This window comes from Nuphar pumila, chromosome 2, assembly GCF_984573655.1.
Source record: "Nuphar pumila chromosome 2, dmNupPumi1.hap1.1, whole genome shotgun sequence".
In the NCBI taxonomy this organism is placed as follows: domain Eukaryota; kingdom Viridiplantae; phylum Streptophyta; class Magnoliopsida; order Nymphaeales; family Nymphaeaceae; genus Nuphar; species Nuphar pumila.
Window position 1 is genome coordinate 108,524,052 of NC_143250.1, and position 27,480 is coordinate 108,551,531.

At 37.5% G+C, this 27,480-nt stretch overlaps 1 protein-coding gene across 1 annotated transcript in view; it reads left to right on the plus strand.

Annotated features, from left to right (window-relative positions):
• LOC149846650 (NADH dehydrogenase [ubiquinone] iron-sulfur protein 1, mitochondrial-like) overlaps positions 1 to 25,816 on the plus strand; it is a 34,844-nt gene extending 9,028 nt beyond the window's left edge. The window contains exons 3-5 of the mRNA XM_089996473.1: positions 14,728 to 15,022; positions 17,444 to 17,818; positions 24,626 to 25,816. Coding sequence (XP_089852599.1) covers positions 14,728 to 15,022; positions 17,444 to 17,818; positions 24,626 to 25,534 — 1,579 coding nt within the window. The 3' untranslated portion in view covers positions 25,535 to 25,816. The remainder of the gene's footprint in view (positions 1 to 14,727; positions 15,023 to 17,443; positions 17,819 to 24,625) is intronic.
• The last annotated feature ends 1,664 nt before the right edge of the window (positions 25,817 to 27,480 follow it).

Below are 27,480 nucleotides of genomic sequence, written 5' to 3' on the forward strand. Positions count from 1 at the left end.
GCACGAAGGCACTCTCACAACACTTGAACAAATACGCAAAAGCGTAAAAACAATAAACATGCACAATGGCATGTATTTTATAGAAGGAACCGAATGCTTGAAACTCTCAAGCTTAGGAAAAACAAGAGGGGATCACCCCTATTTATACAAGAAGAAGAGGGTGCAAAGGGGCTCCCAAAGGGGTCGTTGGGGAGCCCCCAACGGTCACTTTTGTGACCGTTGGGGACCCCCCAACGACTCTATTGGGGGATCCCCAATGCACCTTTTGTGAAAAAGGTGAAAAGAAATAAAAAATGAAAAACAAAAAAGATAAAAAATAAAAAGAAAAGATACAACATATTCCTATTGGAATATGCGCAAAAAGGAAATTTACAATAATACCCTTATTGGGTGAACAAAAAGAAAATAATATATAAATATATATACTTATATATATAGAGATACATATACATATAAATATTATATGTATATGTATCTCTAAGTATATAAGTATATATATTTATATTTACATCAACGATTTTAGGAGGAGATACATTTTAACAGAAACCCCACGCCATGTATGCTTTTTCTTAGAGCATTTTCTCAATAACATTTTACATTTTTATGTGTATTGTGTGCCCTGTAGTGGCTGATTTGCGTGACTTTTGTGTTCATGTAATTGACCCATTAGTGGTCATTGTGATTGTGTATGTCCATAAGTGACATTTGAATCTCTTTTGTATTTCATTACATGGTATCCGGGCCTTGGTTCTCTATTGATGTTATTGAGGCATTCAAGATACTCATGGGAGATCAAGAAGAACAAGGATAACCTTGGGAAGTGTGCCTATAACCTCACTTCAAGATTGATACTCATGTGGCTGATTCTTTGAAGATTGGAAGAGTTTCGTCATATTAAAGTGAGGAGCATTGCCAAACTAAGTACCTCTCACTCTTTTTGGCTCTCTCTCTATATATTAGTTTTCTTTCTTCTCTTTTCAATGGCTGATAAGGAGGTGGTGACGGTGGTCCCTATTAAGTTTGATGACAATAACTATAACTTATGGGCCACCGCCATCAAAAGAATCCTAATCGAAAATGACTTGTGGGAATATGTAAATGGTTCCTCAATGAAACCTCAACCTACTCTCGTAAAGACTTCTACCGAAAAGAATGAAACTACTAAAGAAGTCCTTAAAGGAGAAGAGAAAGAAAATTCTCTCTTAGACTATCAGAAAGCTATGAAAGAATGAGAAATTGGACATGCCAAGGTACTTTCCTTGTTTATGGGAAGTATGAGTGAGGATACATGTGAGAACATATTGGAATTTGAAAGAGCCAATGAAGCTTGGCTCTTTATTAAAGAAACTTATACTCAAAATGATGCCGCGTATAAATGGGAGTTGCAAGACAAAAGTCACACTTGCAAACAAGGAGAAAAGAGTGCAAGAGAGTACTATGGGACTCTAAAAAGGTTGTGGGATCAAATGGCAAAAATGAAACCTATTTGAGAAACCTCAAATGATGCCCAACAAAGAAAGAGCCAATGAATCTTGGCTCTTTATTAAAGAATCTTATACTCAAAATGATGCCGTCACACTTGCAAACAAGGAGAAAAGAGTGCAAGAGAGTACTATGGGACTCTAAAAAGGTTGTGGGATCAAATGACAAAAATGGAACCTATTTGGGAAACCTCAAATGATGCCCAACAAAGAAAAAAACAAATTTTGAATGAACAAAATTTCCAATTTATGAAGGGTCTACGGCTTGAATTTGAGTAAATGAGGAGCAACATCCTCCATAGAAAGCAAGAAGAACTTCTACGTATTCATGAAGTTTGGGCCTAAGTACGCATGAAAAAAATGAGGTTAAAATCCCAAACAAAAGCAAAAGAGTTCAAGGATAATGTTTTAGCCGTTTCGAGAACGGGTGATAATTCTCATACATATAAACCTCCACATTTCTACAAGAATAACTTTGGAAAACCATGGTCTTTTGAGAGAAAAGGAGATGGAAAAAAGAAAATTGTTTGTTACAATTGTGGAGAATTGGGATATATCAAGCCATATTGTCTGGAATTTAAAGTTGAAGAGAAAAGGAATATCGCTTCGGTTGGTACTTCTTAAGTTGACAAAGAAAACTCAAGCAAATCTATTGGGAACATGTCGCTATTTCAATTGATGAAAGCTTTGCAACCTCTCCTCAAGGGTTCCTCCATAACTGGAGTCGCCGTCTCCACTTCATCACCCCCCTGGTAAGATTCCTAGACTCTGGTGCTTCATTTCATATGACCTATAATGGTTCCATGCTTACCGATCATATTATTGATTTAAGTAGAAAAATGTTTTCATTGCGGATGAAACCTCTCTTGATGTTAAAGGAATTGAAAATTTTGAAAAATCTTTAAATTTTTGTATTCTAAAAATCAAAATTATTCCAAATCTCAATTTAAGCTTACTTTTGGTTTCTCAAATCACTGATCAAGGTTGTAGTGTCTCCTTTACATCTGACCATTGCTCAATATAGGATCTCCAGTTAGGGAAGCAGGTTGGGGAAAGCCATAGAGAAGGAGATCTCTACTTCATGGATCAACTAATTATTCAAAAGAAACCTTTTTGTCTCAATATACAAAAATTGGATTTGATTTTGTGGCATCAAAGACTAGGTCACCCTAGCATTACTAAACTGTCAAATGTATTTCATTTGAGATTTTTTTGCAATAAAAAATCCATTATACTGATTGTATACTTGCAAAGATGAAATCCATTCCTTATCAAGAGAAGACCTTTTTTTCTTCGAAACCTCTTGAGTTAATACATTTTGATGTTTAGGGCCTGACCTCAGTAAAGTTTAAAGGTGGATACATATATTATGTCATTTTTGTGGATGACTATACTCGTTATACATGGATTTACTTTCTTAGGCACAAAAATAGTCTTTAAAAATTTTAAAACTTTTCACAAATTGGTTACAAATCTATTTAAGACAAACATATCCATCTTTCGTTTTGATTCAGTGGGAGTGTACATGTCAAATGATTTCAAAAGTTACTTAGAATCCAATGGACTCTTATACCAAAGGTCTTATGCAAACACACCCTAACAAAATGGATTAGCCGAACACAAACATAGACATATAATAGAAACTTCAATCAGCTTGCTCATCTCCAAAAGTATTCCAAAATATTTTTAGGCTGAAGGATCCCTTATTGCAGTTTACCTTCTAAATCGGCTTCCATCATCAAAACTTCAAAATGCAACTCCACATGAATGTTTTTTTGAATTTTTTCCTGATTATTTTGGATTGAGAACCTTTGGATGTAAGTGTTTTGTGTTAACTAACAAAAATGACAAGTTATCTCCAAGAGCAATTCCCTGTGTTTTTCTTGGGTATAGTGAGAGTAAAAAAGGATTTCGATGCTATGATCTTAAGAATGATAAATTATATATTTCAATAAATGTTACTTTTTTAGAAAAGGAAAGTTTTTTTGATAAAAATGTGCCTAAGAGAGAAGATGAATATATATTCTTAGAATTGGATTCTATGAATGATATTGATTTGATATTAAAAAAAATTCAAGTTGATGAACCTCAAATACATACTAAGTGTGGTGGACATCAAAATCAATCTCAAATTATTCAATATATAAGAAGACAAGATAACTATCATCCCAATGCTTTAGAAAAATATTCCAACCTAGAAGCCCAAAACACTTGAAATATTAGGCACTCTGAAAGATAACATAAAAAACCTGATAGATTTGTGACATATGAATCCCTTGCCTCTCAATATAAAGCCTGTCTAGCAAAACTTTTTTTCTATTTTGAACCACTCATATAATCAAGCTAAAAACTGTGTAGAATGACAAAATGCCATGTGCAAAAAAAATAGCTTTAGAAAGATCTAAAACTTGGGAATTGACCACCTTACCACCTAAGAAGAAATCCATAGGATGTAGATGGGTCTTCAAGGTTAAAACCAAAAGTGATGAAACATTGGACAAACATAAAGCTAGACTAGTAGATAAAAGGTACTCACATGAATATGAGATAGATTACGATGAAACCTTTGCCTTTGTCGCTAGAATGACCATTGTTAGAACACTTATAAGTGTGGCTGCTATAAGGAAATGACCTATCTACCAAATGGATGTAAAAAATGCCTTGCTTAATGGAGAATTGAAGGAAGAAGTATATATGAATCCACCACCTGGGTATGACATTTTGAGATGAAAGGTTCTTCATCTTAAAAAGGCCTTGTATGGTCTCAAACAAGCACAGAAGGCCTGATATGATCACTTTAGTTCTGTTATGACTAGTCTTGGATATCTTTCATGTTATAATGACACTGTTTTGTTTGTTAAGAAATCTGCTACAGGTATTGTGGTTTTGCTCTTTTATGTTGATGACATGTACATATCAAGAGGAGATAAACAAAGAGTAAATCATATTAAGCATGTATTTAAACAAAATTTTGAAATGACTTATTTAGGTTTTCTTAGATTTTTTTGGGGGATTTAAGTAGCTTATTCTCCTCGAGAATATTTGTTAACTCAATGTAAGTTTGCTATTGAGATTATTGACAGGTCCAGCCTAACTAACGAGAAGAGAGTATAAATACCCGAAGTTATCAATGAAAGATGAAGATTGATAATGAAACTCTATTGAACGACCCCACTTCATATCGACAGATGATCGATGCCTTGACATACTTGACCATCACCAGACTAGAGATATCTCATGCAGTTCACACTGCTAGTCAATTTCAGCACTCTCCTACCTCAATTCATATGAGTGTTGTTATGCGTATTGTTAGATATTTAAGAAATTCTGTTAACAAAGGATTATTGTTATCTCCTTCCTCTCCTCTTGAATTAATTGCATATTTTGACTCTGTCTTGGGAGGAAATCCTAATGATAGACGCTCAACCATTGGTTTCTGTGTTTTTGTAGGAGATTTACTGATGTCTTGGAAATGCAAAAGCAACAAAAGACGTCTCTGTCATCTACAAAAGTTGAGTATCAGGGTATGACCATCACAACATCAGAGATTGTGTGGTTGAGGAGTTTACTGACATACATGGAAATCATACATTTCATATGCTACGATAACAAAAGTGCCATATACATTTCTGGGAATCATACTTTTTATGAGCGCACTAAGCACATCGAGATGGATTGCCACTGTGTCAGAGAAGAATTTTTTAAGAAGGCGATTTTGCTACCACATGTCATATGAATATCAGCTTGCAGACTTTTTCACTAAAACCCTTCATTCTCCTAGGTTTCATTTCTTGTTAGGCAAACTTTCGACGATCACACCGTAAGTTTGAGGAAGAGTGTCCGTGTATATATAGGATTTTTTTAGTCTTTTTGTACATAAAGGTGTAATGAAAAGAGGCAGAAGCACCAATACAGCAAAAAAACACTCTTTAAGAGTGACCACTAGAGCCAAGAACACAAGCACTAAAAGTGCACAAACAAAACTCTTCAAAAGTAAAAATGACTCAAAGTCATAAGTTGGATATTATTGAAGAAAGGAAGAGAAGGGTGAAAACCCAATACATTTACAAGGGGGAGCCTCCTCTATATATAGAGGAGGAGAGCTTAAAGGAGGACCATAAAGGGGGCTCCCTTCTAGTAGTTGGGAGCCCCAACGGTCATAAATATGACTGTTGGGGCCCCAACGACTAGATTGGTGGGGCCCCTTATGGTCCTTTAAAAGTCAAACTGAAAAAGTAAAAGGAAAAGGGGAAAAGAAAGAAAAAAGGAAAAAAAGGCAAAAAGAAAAATACATGTGGATTTACCAAAACACCCCTATCAGGTTTTTGGTTTGTACATAAAAAGAAAAAAAGAAGAAAAAAAGATATATTATGTATATATACATATATACATATATATACTTATATATATACAAATGTATATATATAAGTATATGTATATATATATTTATATATACATAATTTAACATGCCCCCTCAAACTTTACGGGGAGAAGACCGAAAGTTTGCCAAGAAGAAACATGAATCGTGGAGTTGGGAGCGCCTTGGTGAAGAAGTCAGCTAGTTGATATTCTGAAGTGACATATGGTAATGTGATGGTCCCTTTGAGATATTCGTCTCGAACATAATGGCAATCCATTTCGATATGCTTGGTCCGCTCATGAAAGGTGTGATTGCTGGCAATGTATATCGCACTTTTGTTATCACAACAAAGCTTGGTGGGAGTGGAAATGGGAACGCCCATGTCACCAAGGAGACTTCTGAGCCATACGATTTTCATAGTTGGCATTGCCATAGCCCGATATTCACCTTTAGTAGATGATAGTGAGACCTTCTGCTGCTTCTTGCATCTCCACGAAATGAGAGATTCACCTAAAAAAATGCAAAGACCCGTAATTGAGATACGATCATTGGGATTTCCTCCCCAATCAGCATCAATAAAAGCAGTCAATTCAAGAGATGAGGAAGAGGATAAGAAGAGTCCCTTGGAGATGGTATTTTTGATATATCACACAATTCTCATCACGGCCGCCATATGAACCAAAGTAGGTACATGCTAAAACTGGCTTGCTGCATGAACCGCATGAGCTATATCTGGACGTGTGATGGATAGATAGGTGAGGGATCCGATTAACTGACGGTATGGGGTTGGATCCTCAAGAAGAACACCATCTTCAAGTCTCAGCTTCGCATTGATAACTTCGGGAGTCTCAACTTTCTTTTCATCAGATATTCCTGATTTGGTACAAATTTCTGCAGCTAATTTCATTTGAGATAGGATGTATCCTCGCGCGGAATAAACCACTTCAATTCCTAAAAAATATCTCAAATATCCAAGATTAGACATATCAAACGTTTCTTTTAACATAGACTTTACATCATTTACTCCCTTTTTGTCATTCCCAGTGATGATCATATCATCAACATACAACAGAAGCATAATAATGGAGTTACCTGTTCTTTTAACAAAAAGAGCAGTGTCAGTATAGCAAGAAGAAAAACCTAAATTGATTAATACATTACTAAACCTGTCATACCAAGCTTTAAGAGCTTGCTTAAGTCCATATAAGGCCTTTTTTAATTTCAAAATTTTTCCATTTAAATTCATACCTGGAGGTGGTTCCATATAAACTTCTTCATTCAAATTACCATTCAAAAAGGCATTTTTGACATCAAGTTGAAAGATTGGTCATTTTTTAACCGAGGCTATAGCAATAAGAGCTCGAACACTAGTCATTCGAGCAACGGGGACAAAAGTTTCATCATAATCTACCCCATACTCTTGGGCATATCCTTTGGCTACCAACCTAACCTTATATCTTTATAATGAACCATCACTCTTAGTTTTTACTTTAAAAACCCATCTACAACCAATGAGTTTCTTGCCATTGGGAGGATCAATGATTTCCCAAGTTTGCGCCTTTTTAAGAGCATTAAGTTCTAGTTCCATAGCTTCATTCCAATGAACATATTGTTTAGCATCATTGTAATGAGATGGTTCATAAAAGGAGTGAAGAGCAAGTAGGCATGCTCGAAAGTTAGGGAAAAAAATCATAAGAAACAAATCTATTTGGTATTTTGGAAATACGATTTGATTTTCTTTGAGAGGTCTCTTCGGTCGACTCACTTCGAGAGAATTTTTCAAGGGCACAAGGAGGATTTCTTTCATTTCTTCTAGAGTAGACTTGTATTTGTCTTGAAACATTTTCTTCTAAGTTTTGATCATCATTTGGATGTTCAAAATGATCTTCACTAAGAGGTTCACTAAGATCAATATGATCATCTATGATGTTTTCTTGAGGCAACAAGTCAAATAGAAATGAATAATCAATATTTTCATTTGGTTGGTGCGAAAAACCATTTTCTTCTTCAAGGAATGTGACATCTTTTGAGATATAAAGTTTGTTCTTAAGTATGTCAAAACATCGATAACCTTTTTGTTTTTCGCCATATCCTAAGAAAATACATTCAATAACCCTAGGTGAAAGTTTATCATTTTTGTGAGTTAGAACAAAGCATTTACATCAAAAAATTCTTAGTCTTTTATAATCGGGAGACATATTGTAAAGTTTCTCAAAAGGAGAAAGATTTTTCAAAGAGGATGAAGGAGTTCTATTGATAAGATATGTTGAGGTTAGAACCGCTTTGGCCCAAAAGGATTTTGGGATATTTTTTGAAATTAATAACGTTCTTGTAGTTTCTATTATGTGTCTATGCTTTCTTTCCGCAAGACCATTTTGTTGCGGAGTGTTGGGACAAGAGCGTTGGTGACAAATTCCATTTTCTTTTAAATAACTTTGAAAATCATTGGACATATATTCGCCTCCCGAATCAGACCTAAGAATAGATAGATTTCCCAAAAATTGATTTTTAACCATTGCATGAAATTCTTTAAAGAAGGAGAAAACTTCGGATTTGCGACTTAGGAAGTAAATCCACGTAAATGGAGTGAAGTCATCAATAAAGACCACATAATACAAAAATCCTCCTTTAGACAAAATAGGGGAAGGTCCCCACACATCGGAATGAACAAGTTCAAATGGCCGAGTGGTAAAGTAACTTTTTTGAGGAAATGGAGTAGCTTTAGATTTCCCAAAAATGCAATCTTTACAAGTCATGTGATTGTCTTTACAAGTATTGTTCAAAAACGGAAAAAGAGACATTTTTACAAAATTTGGATGACCAAGTCTCTCATGCCAAATTCCAATACTTTTGTCTTTTACAAGATTGCAAGATGACTTAGATGAAAGAGTCAAAAAGTCCATAAAATAGAGATCACCCCTTCTATGGCTTTGCCCAATCAGCTTCCCTGACTGGAGATCCTGCACGGTGCAATCTTTAGGTGAGAAAGAGACTTGGCATCTATGATCGGTGATTTGAGAAACGGAAAAAGGATTTAAATTAATTTTTGGTACGATTCTTACTTAAGGAACGAAAAAGTTTTGAGAATTTTTAAAATCAAATGTTCCAATACTTTCAATTTTCAATGATGTTCCATCGGCCGTTGAAACATAAGAGGATATAGGTTCAGAAAAAACATTTGAAAGAGAGTTTTTATGAGATGTCATATGAAAAGAAGCACCAGAGTCTAGTATCCACATACCTGGAGGTGATGAAGAATAGGCAATGGCGGCTCCGGATGTTGAAGAAGAAGTCTTGAGAAGATGTTGGAGAACTTCAGAGATATGATTGAGAGTTTCTTTGATATATCCCTCTTTGGCACTTTCTTCTTCCTTCTTTGGAGAATTTTCTCCAACCGCGGCTACTTTTCCCTTAAGTTTGGGACAAACCGGTCTAATGTGTCACGGTTCATTACAATAATGGCATATTATTCCCTTTCTAGGCCCATTACTATTTTTGTTAAAGTGAGGAGGTCTATATGCTTTAACATTTGATCCAGGCCTAGTAACGGCCAAAACTTCATCACTCTTAACACTTAAGCCAAGTCGAGTTTCCTCTTGGCATATTTCGGCAAGGGCGTCTTCAATAGGTAGGGCTTTGCTTCTATGGAGAAGAGATGCTCTAACTTGTTCAAATTTCTGGCGAAGCCCATGAAGAAATTGAAAAAAGTGCTCCTTTTCAATTTGTTCCCTTCTTAACTCAATATCTTCCGGAGCCACCCATTTAGGCTCAAAGAGAGCAAGTTCATCCCAAAGAGGGGTTAGAGAGCTAAAATAGTCCCGGCCACTCATATCCATTTGTTTGGTGGAACAGATTTTTTCTTGACAAAAAAATTGTCGAGCAAAATCCTTTTGGGTATACATACCCTTAAGGAAAAACCATGCCTCATTGGCCCTTCTAAATTTGGCAATATTAGCACAATTTTTAAGGTCAACATTGTTCATAAACCATGCCAAAATTTTGGCATGGTTACTTTCCCAATCCTCAACTTTGGATTGATGGTCATTAATAGCTTTGATGCGTTCATCGCCATCTAAAGCTTTTTCAATCTCATTTTCGATTTTAGTGAGAACAAGAAAGGGTTCGGGAGTAGTTCCCATAACAAAACCCCAAAGTTTCTTACCTCTTAGATGATTTTCCATAGCGGAGGCCCACATGAGGTAGTTGGACCCATTTAGCTTAAAAGAAAGCTCCACTTTAGAATCACGTTCCATCGGCACCAAATATCCTTCCTTTCTTCAAAAATTTGAGAGGCACACGTTCCAAGAAACAAGGAGAAGCCCAATCACCAACCGTGCTCTGATACCATGTAATGAAAAGAGGCGGAAGCACCAATAGAGCAAAAAAACACTCTTTAAGAGTGACCACTAGAGCCAAGAACACAAGCACTAAAAGTGCACACACAAAACTCTTCAAAAGTAAAAATGACTCAAAGTCATAAGTTGGATATTATTGAAGAAAGGAAGAGAAGGGTGAAAACCCAATACATTTACAAGGGGGAGCCTCCTCTATATATAGAGGAGGAGAGCTTAAAGGAGGACCATAAAGGGGGCTCCCTTCTAGTCGTTGGGAGCCCCAACGGTCATAAATATGACTGATGGGGCCCCAACGACTAGATTGGTGGGGCCCCTTATGGTCCTTTAAAAGTCAAACTGAAAAAGTAAAAGGAAAAAGGGGAAAAGAAAGAAAAAAGGAAAAAAAGGCAAAAAGAAAAATACATGTGGATTTACCAAAACACCCCTATCGGGTTTTTGGTTTGTACAGAAAAAGAAAAAAAGAAGAAAAAAAGATATATTTGTTAAAATGTATCATTCAACATTTGTAATATTATATATATTTTATATATATAAAGGATAATACATATTCATATATGGTATATATGCATATGTATTATCCTAATTATATATATAAAATATATATTTCTCTATTTATAGGCATAGGGGTAGTTTAGACATTTCACCGTTTTACGCATATTCCATTTGGAATATGTTTGTAATTTTACTTTTAATTTTCTCTTTTAATTTTTCTGTTTTTTGTGGTTTCCGCCACCTAGGGAGGCTCCCCAAAGAGTCGTTGGTGAGCCCCCAACGGTCACAAATGTGACCGTTGGGGGCTCCCAACGACTCCTTTGGGAGCCCCCTAGGTGGCTCCTCTCTTGTGTTATAAATAGGGGTCTCCCTCTTGTAATTCCTTCAATCCTTGAGGGAGCTCTTGCTCCATTGTAATGGGGTTTTCACCCCTTCTCTTTCTTTCTTCAATAATATTCAACTTATGACTTTAAGTCATTTTCCCCTTTTGTGGGTTTATGTGTTAGCACATTATTTGCTTATGTTGTTCCCTTTAATGGGTATATTCGCACTTCATGTGCATGTGTATGGGTTCATTATTGAACCTAATGTATTCCAAGTCATTTTCTAACAATATTATGTATATATACATATATACATATATACATATATATATATATATATATATACGAATGTATATATATAAGTATATGTATATATATATTTATATATACATAATTTAACAAAAGGTATTATACAGAGTTACCAGTCGAGGAAGCAGGAGCGGGAAGCGATACGGGAAGAGGGAGCGGGAAGCGAGGCACTTTCAAAAATTTAGGAAGCGGGGAAGCGTGGGACTACTTAGAAGAAAATTCTGAACCGTCTCGGAAGCGACCTAGGAAGTGAACCAGAAGCGATCTAGGAAGCGAACCGGAAGCGAGGGGAAGCGAAAAAATAGAAAAAATTGGGAAGCGAGGGGGAAGCGTGGGGGAAGTGCGGGGGAAGCGTGGGGGAAGCGCGCTTCCCATAAAAGGGAAGCACACTTCCCATAAAGGAGGACGCTTCCCCTCACGCTTCGGAAGCGCGACGTTTCACGCTTCCGAAGCGCGCTTCCCCTTTTACCTAGGCGCTTCTGGTAACTCTGGTATTATTGTAGTCATTGTATACCCTTTTCTATTCTTTTTAATTTCTACTTTTGTAAATGTTAGAATAGGGAAGGGCTTGATGGTCTTTTGACCATAGAGCCATTGGGATCTCCCCAACGGCTACATTTCTAGCCGTTGGGGGGGTACCAACGACTTTCTCGTCTCTTTTGTGTATATAAAGGGGTTGAAACCCCACACCATGTATACTTTTTCTTAAAGCATTTACATTTTTATGTGTTGTGTGTCCTTAAGTGGCTGATTTGTGTGACTTTTGTGTTCACGTAATTGACCCATAAGTGGTCGTTGTAATTGTGTATGTCCATAAGTGATATTTGAATCTCTTTTGTATTTCATTACACTTGTGACACCACCCGAGCCAGCAACAGTTTTTCATGTGTTTGACACATATCCACATGTAATATGCTTGGCCTCCCTAACTGCCAAATATCATGCTAGGAGCCCTTGGGGAATGGACTAAGCCCTATATGTTTCATTTCTAAATCCTTGCGTGGCTCATTGGCAGGATGGCTATGTAAATGTGTTGTAAACATATTATGTTGTACATGCTGGTGCATGAGTTACCTAACACTTGTACAGATTCCTCTTGGGTAGGGAGGGTTCTTACCTTATGCACCTTTATTCTACTCATAGTTTCTGGTAAGGTATGAAAACTTGTGTAGTGTCCTTCTTGTAACGTTTGGTAGTTCTACCTATTTTAATACTATAAATTTTGATTCCATCATCTTGCTTGTTTTCTTTGCTTTCACTTATTCTTTTGCTATTGCTTGCATGTGTCCTGCTAAAGGTTGGTTTTAGGTGGACTATCCTGCTTGGATGCTTCATGGTTGCCTATTGTGGTTTTGGCTTGTGCCACATGCTTGATACTCTTTGGCTGGTGCCCCTCCCAAGCATGTCCTTACATATCTGTTGTTTGAATTGCGGGTATGGATTTGTCTCACGTTGGTGACTTCCCAACACTCTTATGAATATCTACACAACAGCCCCCTGCTCTGGTCCATTTTGGGTGGGATAATCTGTAGGCCTTCCCTAATTGTGAGGAGCAGTTGGCCACCAAGAAATGTTCAAGGTGCTATTGTTTGACTGCTGTTTTTTCTGGATGTGCTTCTCTTTGTGTGGTTCGGATGCATGGTGCCATGCTCTTTCGATAATCACAGTCGCCCCTCTGCAGCTTATTCACCAAGTTTCTTAAGTGGGTCATCGCTGATATTGACCTGCATCCTAAGCATCTCATGTGCTGCTCGTCAGAGGTTCTCATCCTATCTTGCTTGAATCTATGTCACATGGGTGCGGGTGCGGGTGCGGGTGCAGGTGCAGGGATTCGGCACTTCCAAAAAACCCGGGTGCGGGGGTGTGGCAGGGGCAAAAATGTAAAAAAAAGGATTTGAAAAGGCAGGAGCTGTCAGCAGCTGACAGCAGATTTTTTTAAAAAAAAATTTCGCAGCCCATCAGCAGCTGTCGGCAGAATTTTTTTTTTTAAATTTCGCAGCCCATTTCATAGGGCAAATTTTTAAAAAAAAATCCAAAAAAAATGGACCTAAATGATCCTGGGTGCGGTCAACGCACCCAGGATCGGGTTGACCGCACCCGGTGCCGCACCCACGTCGAGTCGCGTCGACGCGGGTGCGGCACCCTGCTAACCGAATCCCTGTGACATAGGCTTGAATTGTATGGAAGTGAGCCATGGTCATCAAATGGGTGCTTCAAGTGAGGACTGTTGAGTAGCTAGAGCCATGCAATCTGCATACATCTAGCTTTACAATTGTTCTTAAGGGTGGACATAAAGTCTTTTGTAGTTAAATGGTGTCAGCTCAAAACTGTGTGTGTCATTCTTATGTCATTATTTTTGGGTTAGGCCATGAGAACCCCCCCCCCCACCCACCGACGCATTGGCTGGCCTCTGGTTGGTAAAACCCTTGAGGTCAGTTAATGGATTATGTTTAATGTGTAGGCTCAAAAGGAAAACTCTTGTGCAAGAACCTTGGTTCTTATTTCATCCACTGGAATTGGGGAAGTAATACTATGAATCACACTTTCCCATTTCATTAGGGGCTACAAATTATTAGTAACAATTCAAATTAGGAAAAGTAAGACAGTTTCCTTTTTCACTTGAGTTGGGTTGCACCCAAAGTTACCGGAAGCGCGCTTCAGAAGCGTGAAACGTCGCACTTCAAAAACATGCAGGGAAGCGTCCCCTTTTTTTGGGAAGCGCACTTCCCATAAATGAGAAGCACGTTTCCCTTTTATGTGTAGCGTGCTTCCCTTTTATGGGAAACACACTTCCCATTTATGGGAAGCATGCTTCCCCCTCGCTTCCCCCTTTTTTCACTTTTTTTTTGCATTTTTTTTTTATTTTTTTCGCTTCCCCCTCGCTTCCTAGGCGCTTCCGGTTCGCTTCCTAGGTCGCTTCCGAGACGGTTCGTGAATCGCTTCTAAGTCGTCCCATGCTTCCCGCTTCCTAAAATTTTGAAAGTGCCTCGCTTCCCGCTCCTGCTTCCTCTACTGGCAACCATGGTTGCACCCTATATTGCTTTTTTGTGTTTTTTCTGTCTATTGTTTCAGTAAGAATTTGACTTTGCATGCAAAGAAAAGGGATGAATAACAAGAGTCACATTAATGTACATAGATAAGATACATAAATATGCACCTGATGTGGGTGAACTAGCATGGATGCTAGATGAAATTACAAGAATGTACAAGCACGAGTTATGAGGTAAGTATTCAGTCTTTTATACCATAAACTGTGATTTCAATTTTGGGGCTTATTTCTGTTTGAACATGATGCATGAACTTAATGCTTCTGTGAATTTATCTTTGGGCATTTAGTTGCTTTAAGATATGATGAAAATATACAACTTGATCTTTATCCTGGAGATTTTCCAACATGATCTTGGCAGGTGCGTAAGATTTGCTAGTGAGGTTGCTGGAGTTCAGGACCTTGGCATGTTGGGCCGTGGCAGTGGAGAGGAAATTGGGACATATGTAGAAAAGCTTATGACTAGTGAACTTTCTGGGAATGTAATTGATATCTGCCCTGTGGGTGCCCTCACCTCCAAACCTTTTGCTTTCAAAGCTCGGAACTGGGAATTGAAGGGTACAGAGAGCATTGATGTCACGGATGCAGTTGGTTCAAACATAAGGATTGATAGTAGAGGTCCAGAAGTTATGCGCATCCTTCCTCGACTGAATGAGGTGTGGACTTATTGACAATATTGTAATGCTTCCATTTATTTCATATGTTGTACTAGTACAATTCTTTCTTCCCGACAAGTTCTTATTAGCTTAGAAGCATATAAGTAGACAAACCTTTTATGTTGACATTATTTCATTGAATTCTTTATGATTATTATGTAGTGCTGTGTTCAAATACAGATCAGTATGTACAGGAGTTAGTGGAACTAAATATCCAGTCTGGTATTATTATTCGCTTTTGACAGTGCATGTCCCCCTTTCAGTATTATTTATTAGTGCATGTTTAGTCCTTTTATTTTCTTGATTCAAAGCCTCATAAATGCAGCTTATGTTTTAATCACTATATCAAAAAGCTCAATGATTCGTTCCATCATTTCCAATATAGACTTCTAAAATTCTTTTTACATGCTGCCTGATGAGCATTCCATGTTACCAGTTTGTACATGATAAGTTGGGCCTTGGTCATCTATGGTTGTAATATGTAATCTGGACTTCGAATCTAGTTCATTGGATGGACAGCCAGCTGTAGTTATAGTGTAATATTGTGACTCTTGTGTGAGTTGCACGTCTAGTTATGGTTCAGAATGAAGATTGACAGTGAAAGTGGCATAACAGTTGGAGTTAACTGGTGGATTAATTTCTCCGATCTCTCTGTCTCCCGTTTGATCTTTCGTTGGTTATACCCTTTTTAAAGAGACCATGAATTTGTGTGGTTTCATTGGATAAGTCCAAGGAACTGTGGAAAGTGGAGCTGTGCCATTCTGCTTTCCATTATGTTGAGCACACCCTACAATGTAATTGTGAAATTGATGGTTATTTTCTGTCGCTTAAATTTCTCATCTGCCAATGTTGGGGGGATCCATGTCTTATGGGCTTGTCTTTGAGGCTCAATTCTTAATTTTCTCCTCCTCTCCAAATTGGGATGTAAATGGTTCATAATTGGATTGGATGTAGTCAATACCAAATCCGACTAATCTGATATTGGTTAATCGGATTCGGATGGTTAAAGGCTAATACCGATTCCAAAAAAAAAACTTGTAAATGGATTTGGATACCATCTGAGTCGGATATCCATCAGATTTGGTCATGAAATCATTATATGGAATCCAAATCCGATTACTAATCAGATTCACTTTTCTTAACCGAATCCAACTAATTGGACTCAGAATTGGGTTGGATATCATGTATCCTATCTGTTGACATCTCTATTTTCAAAATAGTGATCTGTATATTTATGTACTTGTATTCGAGGCTCAGTTCTCAGTTCTCATGAATCAGGGTAATATCACGAGGGTCCAGGTCATGTTTTCCAGAGATGTTAGAAAAATATACATAGTATCCTATTTTTTTTTTTAATATGACCAAATACATACATATATACAAATATGTGTGTGTGGTCAATGCTAAATCATTATTACTATTCCTGTTATAGTAACAAGTGTTGTGATTGAATTGTCGGCCCCGTGAATCATAGGGTATGGATAACTGGTTCATAAGTGTCCTATGACCCAGGCTGCTGCATTGCAGTTTGCAATTGTAACCCAAAGTGGAGAACATGTTACCAGCTTGATTTAACAGCTTAGTAAATCATCAATACTTCCTAATTTGCAAGTTACCTTTAAGCACGCATGTACCTTACTTATGGACGTTGTATCCTGATTATAGAGTATCCTCAAAACTGTGAAATTGGCATGATATGCATCTAGGAAATTGAGATCACTAGATAATGTCCACCAGTCAGGAGCAAATGATAGCATTACCATGTTTACCACCTTGTGTTCTCATTCTTTTGGCATTGTTTAGCTGCATAGTATAAAAAACTTTTCCTGATTAGTCAGAAGCTCACTTCACTTGCAATGTATCCTTTAATTGGTAATGTCATTAGAGGACAAAACCTTCACACATTTCACAATATTTTTCTGTGAGATACTGGGACTGTGGTTACTGATTTTCTGTTACGGGTGACCTTGTGCACCTGACATAATGGATTTTGGGTATTTGTACACTGGTTCTTTATGTCTGGTGAATCCCGTGACCTGCATCCCAATCACATCTATACATACATACATGCATACATACGTATAATATACATGTATATGTGTCTGTGGTATTGCACACACACACATTAAATTTTGTTGGGCATAGTTCTCATTTGAAAATGCATAGTTTGGTTCCTGCTGAGTTTGAGTGTATGTTGGAATATTTATGCTGTAATATGCTTTACAAATTCATTGCAAAACGTTCTTCAACTTGGAATCACTGAATAAGTCATCTACCTCTTCTTCATGCTTGCCAAAAGCTCGTGTTTCTCCATTATAAATTGGTTATTTGTCTGTTACTCTGTTTATCCAATGATTTGTGTGCAAGCATCTTGTGACTTGCCTTTTTGCTATTTATGTCAATATCTTGATCCATCTGCAGGACATTAATGAGGAGTGGATATCAGACAAAACTCGCTTTTGTTATGATGGTCTTAAGAGACAGAGGTTAAATGATCCCATGATTCGTGGGCCTGATGGGCGATTTAAGCCCGTGAATTGGCGGGATGCCCTTGCTGTTGTTGCTGAAGTTTCCCATCAGGTCAGGCCTGAGGAAATTGTGGGAATAGCTGGTCAACTGTCTGATGCAGAATCTATGATGGCACTAAAAGATCTACTGAATAAGATGGGTTCTGATAATGTATGGTGTGAAGGAAATGGTATGCATCCTTCAGCTGATTTGCGGTCAGGCTTCCTTTTGAATACCGGTATTAGTGGTCTTGAGAAGGCAGATGTTTTCCTCTTGGTTGGTACCCAGGTATTAAACTGCAACTTTTTTATCATGTTTTCTTTCAATAGTTTCAGCTGTTCCATTCAGTTATTCTTTGTTCATTGCCATCCTTGGACAGCATCTTTTCTGTTACTAATAGGTATCATCTCTCTCTCTCTCTCTCTGCGTGCACATGGACACAAATGCAGAAGTGAATGCTGTTCTTATTGTTGCAATTTTGTTATTGTTTGTCGTTAATATTAATTTTATTTTTAAATCACTAAGTATTATTATCTTGTAAACTGATTCTAAATATACAGCTGGATCTATGTTATATTCTGGTTACTCACAATGATTCACACTATTGAACCTTCATGAGTCGATTATGGTTTGCGATGGTTGCCTACTTCCATTACATTGATGGACTAGCAAACTGATGATCAGAGTTGTGTTGATGGAGAAAATGTGAAACCTGTGCCTTTTGTTTGGGAGATAATTTTGTAAGGGCCTAGGCCAAACGGTTTCAAGGACCTGTTGGTTTCATAAATTCCGACTTCTGCCTCTCTTTTGAGGCTAAGTATTATCTGGTTTTATTTCTCCTAAGGCTGCATAAAGCTATATAGGTGAAACAAATTAATGTTGGTAATAACAAATTGCTTGTTTGAGCTCTTTACATTGGAATCTTATGGATGTACTTGTGGAGTTTCTAAGATATCCATGTGAAGGCTTGGTATACCATTTTCCTTGTAGAAGGAGCCTGGGTGGAGTGGCATGGGGATGGGAGTTTGAGACAGATCCTATTTGTTCAAAGGTTCTCCTTGATCATATGAACTTAACTGCCTTTCAGAAATAAAAAGAAACAAAGTATTCATCAGCATCTCTTGATGTCCCCACTTTCCCCTGCCTATTTGATGCACATTTCTTCTTAAACACTTGTTCTTTGTCTTATTTGACTAATGACTTATCATCTTGTTTATCTTGTTTAGTTACATTAAAAGAAATACAAACCAAAAGGTCAAACTTGTTCTTGTTTGCTTAAACTTTTTCTGACTTGCCTTTGTTAATTCAGCAATGCTTTTGTAACTTGAGTGTAAGCTCTACTTATGATAGTGCAACGAAACCAAGAGCTCTCCACACACCTCAAACAAGAGGCCAGTACAAACTCCTCAAAGAGGACAAAGCACAGTAGCCACTTAGGGTCTTAGCCAACACGCAATGTAAAAAATATATTTATTCACATAAAATGCATTATAATACAAGAGACACAATGCCTATATTTATATACAAGAGAGAGTGAGAAGCTCCAAAGGAAATAGCTCTTGGGGGCTCCCCAATGGCTATAAATCTACCCGTTGTGGACTCCCAACAGCTATATGTCTATTGTATTGTCAAGGAACAAAAGTTTCCTTGACAACGATATACATTTAAATGAAAAAATAAGACACAAAAAGTCCTTGTAAGGGACGACACCTGTTATAATGGTCAAAAGACCAAAATACCCCTATATATATATTACAACTATCTTTTAACACTCCTCTCAAACTCACGGAACAACAACCAAGAGTTTGCCAAGAAGAAAGTGAAATCTGGAAGATGAGAGTGCCTTAGTGAAGAAGTTCGCCAATTGATACTCAAATGACACATGGTAAAGTGATGGTCTTCTTAAGGAACTCTACCCGGACATAATGACAATCCATTTCAATATGCTTTGTTCGCTCATGAAATGCACGAAACAACAACCAAGAGTTTGCCAAGAAGAAAGTGAAATCTTGGAGATGAGAGCGCCTTAGTGAAGAAGTCTGTCAGTTGATATTCAAACGACACATATGGTAAAGTGATGGTCTTCTTAAGGAACTCTTCATGGACATAATGACAATCCATTTCAATATGCTTTGTTTGCTCATGAAATGTGTGATTGCTTGAGATATAGATGATGCTCTTGTTATCACAACATAACTTTGAGGGCGCAGATAAAAAACCCCCCAAATCTTTAAGTAACTGTCGCAACCACACCAATTTAGAAGTCGTAGTGGATATGACACAATATTCGGCTTCTGTGGAAGATAGGGACACCTTTTGTTGTTTCTTGCACCTCCACGATATCAATGAATCATCTATAAAAACACAAAAACCAGTGGTTGAACGACGATCATTTATATCTTCTCCTCAATCAGAGTCAGTATATGTAATAACATGTAATGTGGATGAGGATAAAAAAAATAAACCATGATTAATAGTATTTTTAATATATCTAACTATTCTCATTACAACACTCATTTATTGTAGTGGGAGAATGTTAGAATTGACTAATAGTATTAATAGCATGAGCAATATCAGGATGAGTAATGAAAAGGTAAGACGAGGCATCAATCATTTGGCGATATGGAGTGGGATCTTTCAGAGGTTCTCCATCATCTATCTTCATTTTTGCATTGATGACTTTCGACGTATTCACCCTCTTTTCATCTGTGAGGCCTCACCTTTCAACTATTTCGGCTGCATATTTAGTTTGAGACAAGGGGTGAGTAAGCAACTTCTATCCCAAGAAAATATCGAAGAAAACCAAGATCTGTCATATCAAAGTTCTTTTTGAGAACATCCTTAATATGACTAACTTCCTGTTTATCACCTTCTGTGATAATCATATCATCCGCATAGAGCAGGAAGATAACTATATCTATATCAAAGGGCTTAACAAACAAAACAATATCAGTATAACAATATTCAAATCCTAGTTGAACCATCACATCACTAAAGCGATCATATCAATCCTTAAGAGCTTGTTTTAAGCCATAAGAAACTTTTCGTAATCGAAGAACTTTTTTATGTGCCAAACCTAATTCGGGTGGAGGTTAAATATAGACTTCTTCATTAAGGGTTCTATTTAAAAAGACATTTTTAACGTCCATTTGAAAGATAAACCATTTTTTAATAGATGCTACTGTGGTCATCCTAGCTATTGGGGCAAAGGTTTTCTCATAATCTATTCCATAATCTTGACTATACCCTTTAGCAACTAACCTAACTTTGTACCTTTCTAGTGTTCCATCACTTTTGGTTTTAACTTTATAGATTCATCTACATCCTATGTTTTTTTTTCTTATAGGTAATGATTGAATCTCTCAAATTTTGGCTTTTTTCAAGGCTTCTAATTCATTATTTAGACTCAATCCATTCATAATGAGTTTTGGCCTCATGATAAGAAGATGGCTCGACGCAGGAGTGTATGGCCATAAGACAAGCTCTATAGTGGGGTTCATACGACTCATAGGATACAAACCCCCTAGGTGCTTGGGATATCCTAGTAAATCTTCTAAGACTAAAGTGATCTATGCCTTGACTTTGGGTATACCTTTCTAATTCATATGGTGGTTGGCTTTGTATATGACGAGAATATGTTTGAAGTTCATTGTGAGGTTCAACAATAGGCATATCTTCTTCATCATCATGAGTGTTACCATCGACACTCTCATGCATGTCATGAATATCACTATTTTCATCTATATCAACATCATTACTTTCTTCAATATTATGCTCATTCATTAGATCAAACAAAAAAGAGTACTCACATGGTTTCTTAAACTCAAAATTTTCAAAACCATTTTCATATTCAAGAAAAATTACATTTCTTGAAACATAAAGCTTGTCCTTTTCAATATCATAACATCTAAATCCTTTTTGGTTCTCGGCATAGCCTAGAAAAACACAAGGAATGACCTTAGCGGAAAGTTTATCATTTTTGTTGAAAAGAACAAAACATTTACAACAAAAGATTTTTAATCTTGAATAATCGGGAGGAATTTTAAATAGTTTTTTTAATAGGAAAAGTGTTTTCAAGAATAGTGAAAGGCATTCTGTTGATTAAGTAAACTGTCGTAAGGGCGGCTTCGACTCAAAACCTTTTTGAAATATTTTTTGGATATTAGAAGAGTCTTAGTGGTTTCAATAATGTGCCGATGTTTTCTTTCAGTCAACTCATTTTGTTATAGGGTGTAAGGGCAAGTTTTTTGATGAGTAATCCTTTGTTGATCAAGAAAGCTTTTAAAGTCTTGATAAAAAATCTTCTCCGGAATCAATTTTAAATATTTTAATAGATGTTTTGAATTGATTTTTAACATAATTATAAATTTTTTGAAAACATTCAAATACTTCAGATTTGAGTTTAAGAAAGTAAAACCATGTTTACCTACTGTAGTCATCCACAAAAATTACATAATAAGAAATTCTTCCTTTGGACATAATCAGTGCTGGTCTCCATATATCCGAATGTATTAACTCAAAAGGTTCTTTAGATACAAATTGACTATTTTCAAAATGTAGAGATTTCATTTTTCTAAGTATGTAATCTTTACAAGTCAACTCTTTTCTGTTACAATTTCCAAGAAAAGGAAAAAAATACATTTTTGAAATACTTGAATGTCCTAATCTCTTATGCCAATATTCAATACTTTTCTTTTCAATAAAACTGTACAAATTTTGATTTGATAGTTCCAAGTTGTCCATGTAGTAGAGGTCTCCTCTTTTATGGCCTCACCCAGTCAACTTCTTGGATCTGACATCCTGTACCAAGCAATCATTAGATGAAAAGGTAACCTCACACCCATGGTCGGTAATTTGAGAAACAAATAAGAGCTTTAGGTTAAGTTTGAGTACTACTTTAATGTTTGAGACCAAATTTTTTTGATTATTTTTAGAAAAATTTTCAAGAGCACCCAAGCTTTTAATTTTCAAAGATGTTCTATTGGCGGTTGAAACACAAGAATCATTTGAGTTAATCAAACATTTTGATAGTATGGACTCATTTGGAGTCATGTGGAAAGAGACACTAGAATCAAGAATATAAGAGTTCTTACCGAGGTCCACATATGTTGATACGACCACACCGGAGAGAGAGGAAGACTGACCTTTGATTGGTGGTTGAAAGATTTTCATGAGTTGTGCAAAGAAGATTCTCTTGGAACCTTTATCTATGCCACTCTTTTCGCTTGATGATCCCATAGAGGTCACCTTTTCATTTTTCTTTTTTGGGCAAAATGGCTTGATGTGACCTGGTTCTTTGCAAAAGTTTTTAGAGTTTCTTTCATTGTCATTTGAGCTCTTCTCATAATCACCTGAACTCTTTTCAGTCATTTTGGCCTTTTCTAAAGTGAGGAGGCTTATATGATTTTGTATGATTTTCAGGTCTTGACATAGCCATCACCGATTCATCGTTAATTGAGGTTTTCTTCAACTTATTCTCTTCCATAGTTAGTTCTTCTAAAATTTCTATCGTGGAATAAACTCTTCCTCTATGAAGAAGGGTCGATTTGGTTCCTTCAAATTCGGTCCTAAACCCATTTATGAAATGATAAAAATGCTCCGAGTTGATTTGCTTCTCGGAGTTCAATGTCAAGTGTGTAATGCCACTTAGGCTCCAAGAGAGCCAATTCATCCCAAAGGAGCGATAGTGCATTGTAATATTCTCTTATGCTCATATTTTCTTGGGTCATTGTTCTTTCTTTCTTTTAGAGATATACATATACGAGCTACATCTCTTAAAGAATATATCTTAGAGATCTTTCCAAGTATCACTAGCAAATTCAAACTTTGCTAAGCTACAACATTTCTTTATTTCACCACTATTGATGAGTCATCCCATGATTTTGGAATGACCCATCTTTCACTCCTTCCAACTCTTTTTATAGTTGGTAATGACTTTATTCATCTCATTTCCTTGAAGTGCAATTTCTTTGTCGTTTTCATTCTTGGTGAGTACGAGCTTTGGTTCCTTCTCGGATATATCCACCAAGCCCCATAGACCCTTTTTTCAAATTTTATGCTTCACTATGGATGCCCACATCATATAGTTTGTCATTGAGCCTTACGGGTGTGGTGGTAATCATTTCTCGTTCATCCTCCATAGGAACACAAAGAGAAAGATAGAAAGAAGAAGAGAATGAAGGTGAAATTCTACAAGTCCACAATCATATGATCCACAACCTCACATCCACACGAACATACTTTTACCACGATCAAAATAGTAATGGCTCTGATATCATGTAACGAAACCAAGAGCTCTCCAGACACCTCAAACAAGAGGCCAATACAAACTCCTCAAAGAGGGCAAAGCACAATAGCCACTTAGGGGCTTAGCCAACACACAATGTAAAAAATATATTTATTCACAGAAAATGCATTACATTACAAGAGGCACAATGCTTATATTTATATACAAGAGGGAGTGAGAAGCTCCAAAAGAAATATCTCTTGGGGGATCTCCAACGGCTAGAAATCTAGCCGTTGGGAGCTCCCAACAGCTATATGACTTTTTATTGTCAAGGGACAAAAGTGCCCTTGACAATACAACAATGTGTATTTAAATAAAAAAAATAAGAGACACAAAAAGTCCCTCTAAGGGGCGACACCTGTTACAATGGTCAAAGGACCAAAATACCCCTGGACATACAATATATATATATATATATATAACAACTATCTTCTAACAAAAGGGCAATGCTCTAGAAGTCTGTGACTTGTGGGAAAAATGGTTGCATGACAGCGCAGTCATGTTAGAGAAAATTGCACAATTATTTTGATGATGTGTTAACTTTGTCGCAGATTTTGAGAAAATGCCCGTGATCTTTTCTGTTAATTCCTAGTATCCTTGACTTTCAAACATTGTTTATGGACACCATTTCAGTGCCCAAATTCAGTTGAGCAAGCTTTCTGCAATTTTGTCATTCTTCCCCTTTAATGGTATTGAATTCTGCAAGGTTTTTTGTTTTCTGCATGAGTGACGAGTAATTCCAGTAATTATCCTTGCTTATTACTTTTTATGCTTACCTTATGATTATGGCTTCTCCTACAATATGACAGCCAAGAGTTGAAGCTCCCATGGTGAACGCAAGAATTAGAAAAGCTGTGGGGTCAACGCAGGCCAAGGTTGCCTACATTGGCCCAGCAACAGACTTCAACTATGACCACAATCATCTAGGCACGGGCCCTGAAACTCTCCTTCAAATAGCAGAGGGTCGCCATCCTTTCTGCTCTACCTTGTTGTCTGCAAGGAACCCTGCAGTAATTGTGGGTGCTGGCATTTTCCAACGCAAGGACGAAGATGCTATTTTTGCTGCTGTTGATACCATTTGCAATCTTGGAAAAGTTATTCGCCCTGACTGGAATGGATTTAATGTCCTCCTTCTTAGTGCCGCCCAAGCAGCTGGCCTTGATCTTGGCCTTGTCCCCGGACCCAGTAGTGCTCGTGGTCTAAAGTCTGCTAAGTTTCTTTATCTACTTGGTGCTGATGACGTAAACTTAGATGAGATCCCAAGCGATGCATTTGTTGTATATCAGGGTCACCACGGAGACCAAAGCGTCTACCGAGCGAATGTCATTCTCCCAGCTGCTGCCTTCAGTGAGAAGGAAGGAACTTATGAGAACACAGAGGGATGTGCTCAGCTAACAACACCAGCAGTTCCAACAGTTGGGGATGCAAGGGATGATTGGAAGATCATAAGGGCACTGTCTGAAGTTGCAGGCACAAGGCTGCCATATGACACGGTTGGGGCCCTCCGTGCTCGTATGCAGATGGTGGCACCAAACCTGTTCCATGTCGATGAGAGGGAACCGGCTATAACATCAGAGAAATTGAAGCCAGAATTCACCCAGAAATTGAGATTGGCCCCATTCCGTAGGGCCGTGGAGAACTTCTACATGACAGATTCAATCACCAGGGCATCAAAGATAATGGCACAATGCAGCATGCAGTTGTTGAAGCAGAAATGAAAGCGTTGACTGTGGTGCTGGAATAAAAGGTAATTGCTGGAATGTGCATCTTTTCCAGTTCAGATTTGTTCTGATTTGGGGAATAACACTCAGCAGGTATTGAGTTTCTATTTCTCATTTTTTGTTATAAGAATTTTCAGTTTTTATGATGATCGGCGGAATCAGAGTTTTAGCGGAGCCCGATGGCTAGCCTGCTCACTAACTTTGACATTCACTGTCAAGTATTTATGCATTCTGTTGCCTATCAAATGTATGGAAATAAATGTCTAGTTTGTGTTATTTGCATGACTGCATGCCTCTACATCCACCACTGACCCATACACTCCCATACCACAAAGATATCAAAGTCAAGTCCATGAGACCAGAACTTGAAAAACCACGGTTTGTCCATGGTAAACCTGCTGAAACTGTTTATTGAGAGTTGACTTTATTTCATGTTCTACTCACTGTGCACGCCCGCATGCAAAAGCCTTTACTAATATACTAATAATTTTTTTTCTTTTTCGAGAGAATATACTAATAAAAAGTTAATGAGCAACCTGAGTTTAAGATTCATTTGACCAAAGAGGCTTAACCAACACCGATAGTTTTCTTTTGGGGAGTATATGCTTATCATGTTCAAGTCATCTCACACCTGTGCCTTTTTGTACAGTAAGTGGCTCCATTAACTACAAAAAATGCGCTATCCCTAAAAACCTAACCAAGTTGATGGCCTCAATAGTATGGTGCTGAACAAGTGGCGTCCTCGACAACTTTCAGCCAGCGTGAGCACCCAATAAGCAGTTCATGGAGGAAGTCTTACAGCCCTCCCACTTGGGTTCTTGCAATCTCTCTAGGGGTTCGTTTGTTTCATGCCCCACTTTCATGTGGAAGGCATCTTTCTCATGAAAGTGGCGTTGTTTCCCACCTGAGTTGAAACAAATATCAATAGGGAAAGACCGAATGGGGCCTACACATTTTCCACCCAAATAAAAGGTTTCAATGTAAACCCATGTCACACCTCCCCCCTAGGAAAGCATTTTCAGCCCAAGGGGGAGCTTTGGGGGGGTTTCGGTTTCTGGTTGGAGATGGTTGTTGGTTTTATGCCGTGAGTTTTTTTTTTTTTTTTCACACGGAGAAACCACACTAAGGATCGGAGACCTAGCCTGGCTGGCTTTTTCTACCGTACTTACGGTCGATGTCCTGGTAGCATAAAACTCCGTGAGCTTAAAACACCTTTTAACACGAGATTTGACAACCCATTGGTGTGGTTCAAATTGATGTGGATCCGTCGGTTTCCTAAAACAACAGGTTTCTAGGAAATGAGGTTCTAAAGTGATTGAAAAGAAAGCCTTTTCATGGTGACAATTACAGCTTGTCTGGTAGGTAGTGCACGTCTGTTGGGACGTTGCAAGTTCGGATCCCAATGGTATGATTGTATAACAGGAAGGGGTCTGCCTAACCTCAGCTTTCTCTGTTAAAAAAAAAAGCACAACCAACAACCATCGTACCCTGTGCTTGACCAATGGGCGAGACCATGTTAAAAGTGATCAACCACACCTTTGCTAACTCAAAATTTCAAAAGCAATTTTCTGAGAATCCTCAACTAATGCTCCCTAGAAGAAATCATGTTTAAAAAATTCACCCACTTGATGTTGGGAGGTGAGTCCTTGAACGAATTCTTACTTTCATAGCTTAGAGAGAGAGAGAGAGAGTGTATGTGTGTGTGTGAGAGAGAGAGAGGGAGGGGGGGCTTATGTATTGGTTCTTAATCAACATACCTTATAATTGGCTAGTCCCTGTGCATGAGTGTCTTGGTTTGCAGATTCCATATCACCAAAAAATGATTCTAATCTTTTGACCTATATTAGGCACCGCCCGTCTGCTATTCAAAAGAATAAGCATGACCATAGCCAATAAATTTCGAGATTCATTTCAAGTACAACATCAACATCAATGGCGTCTAC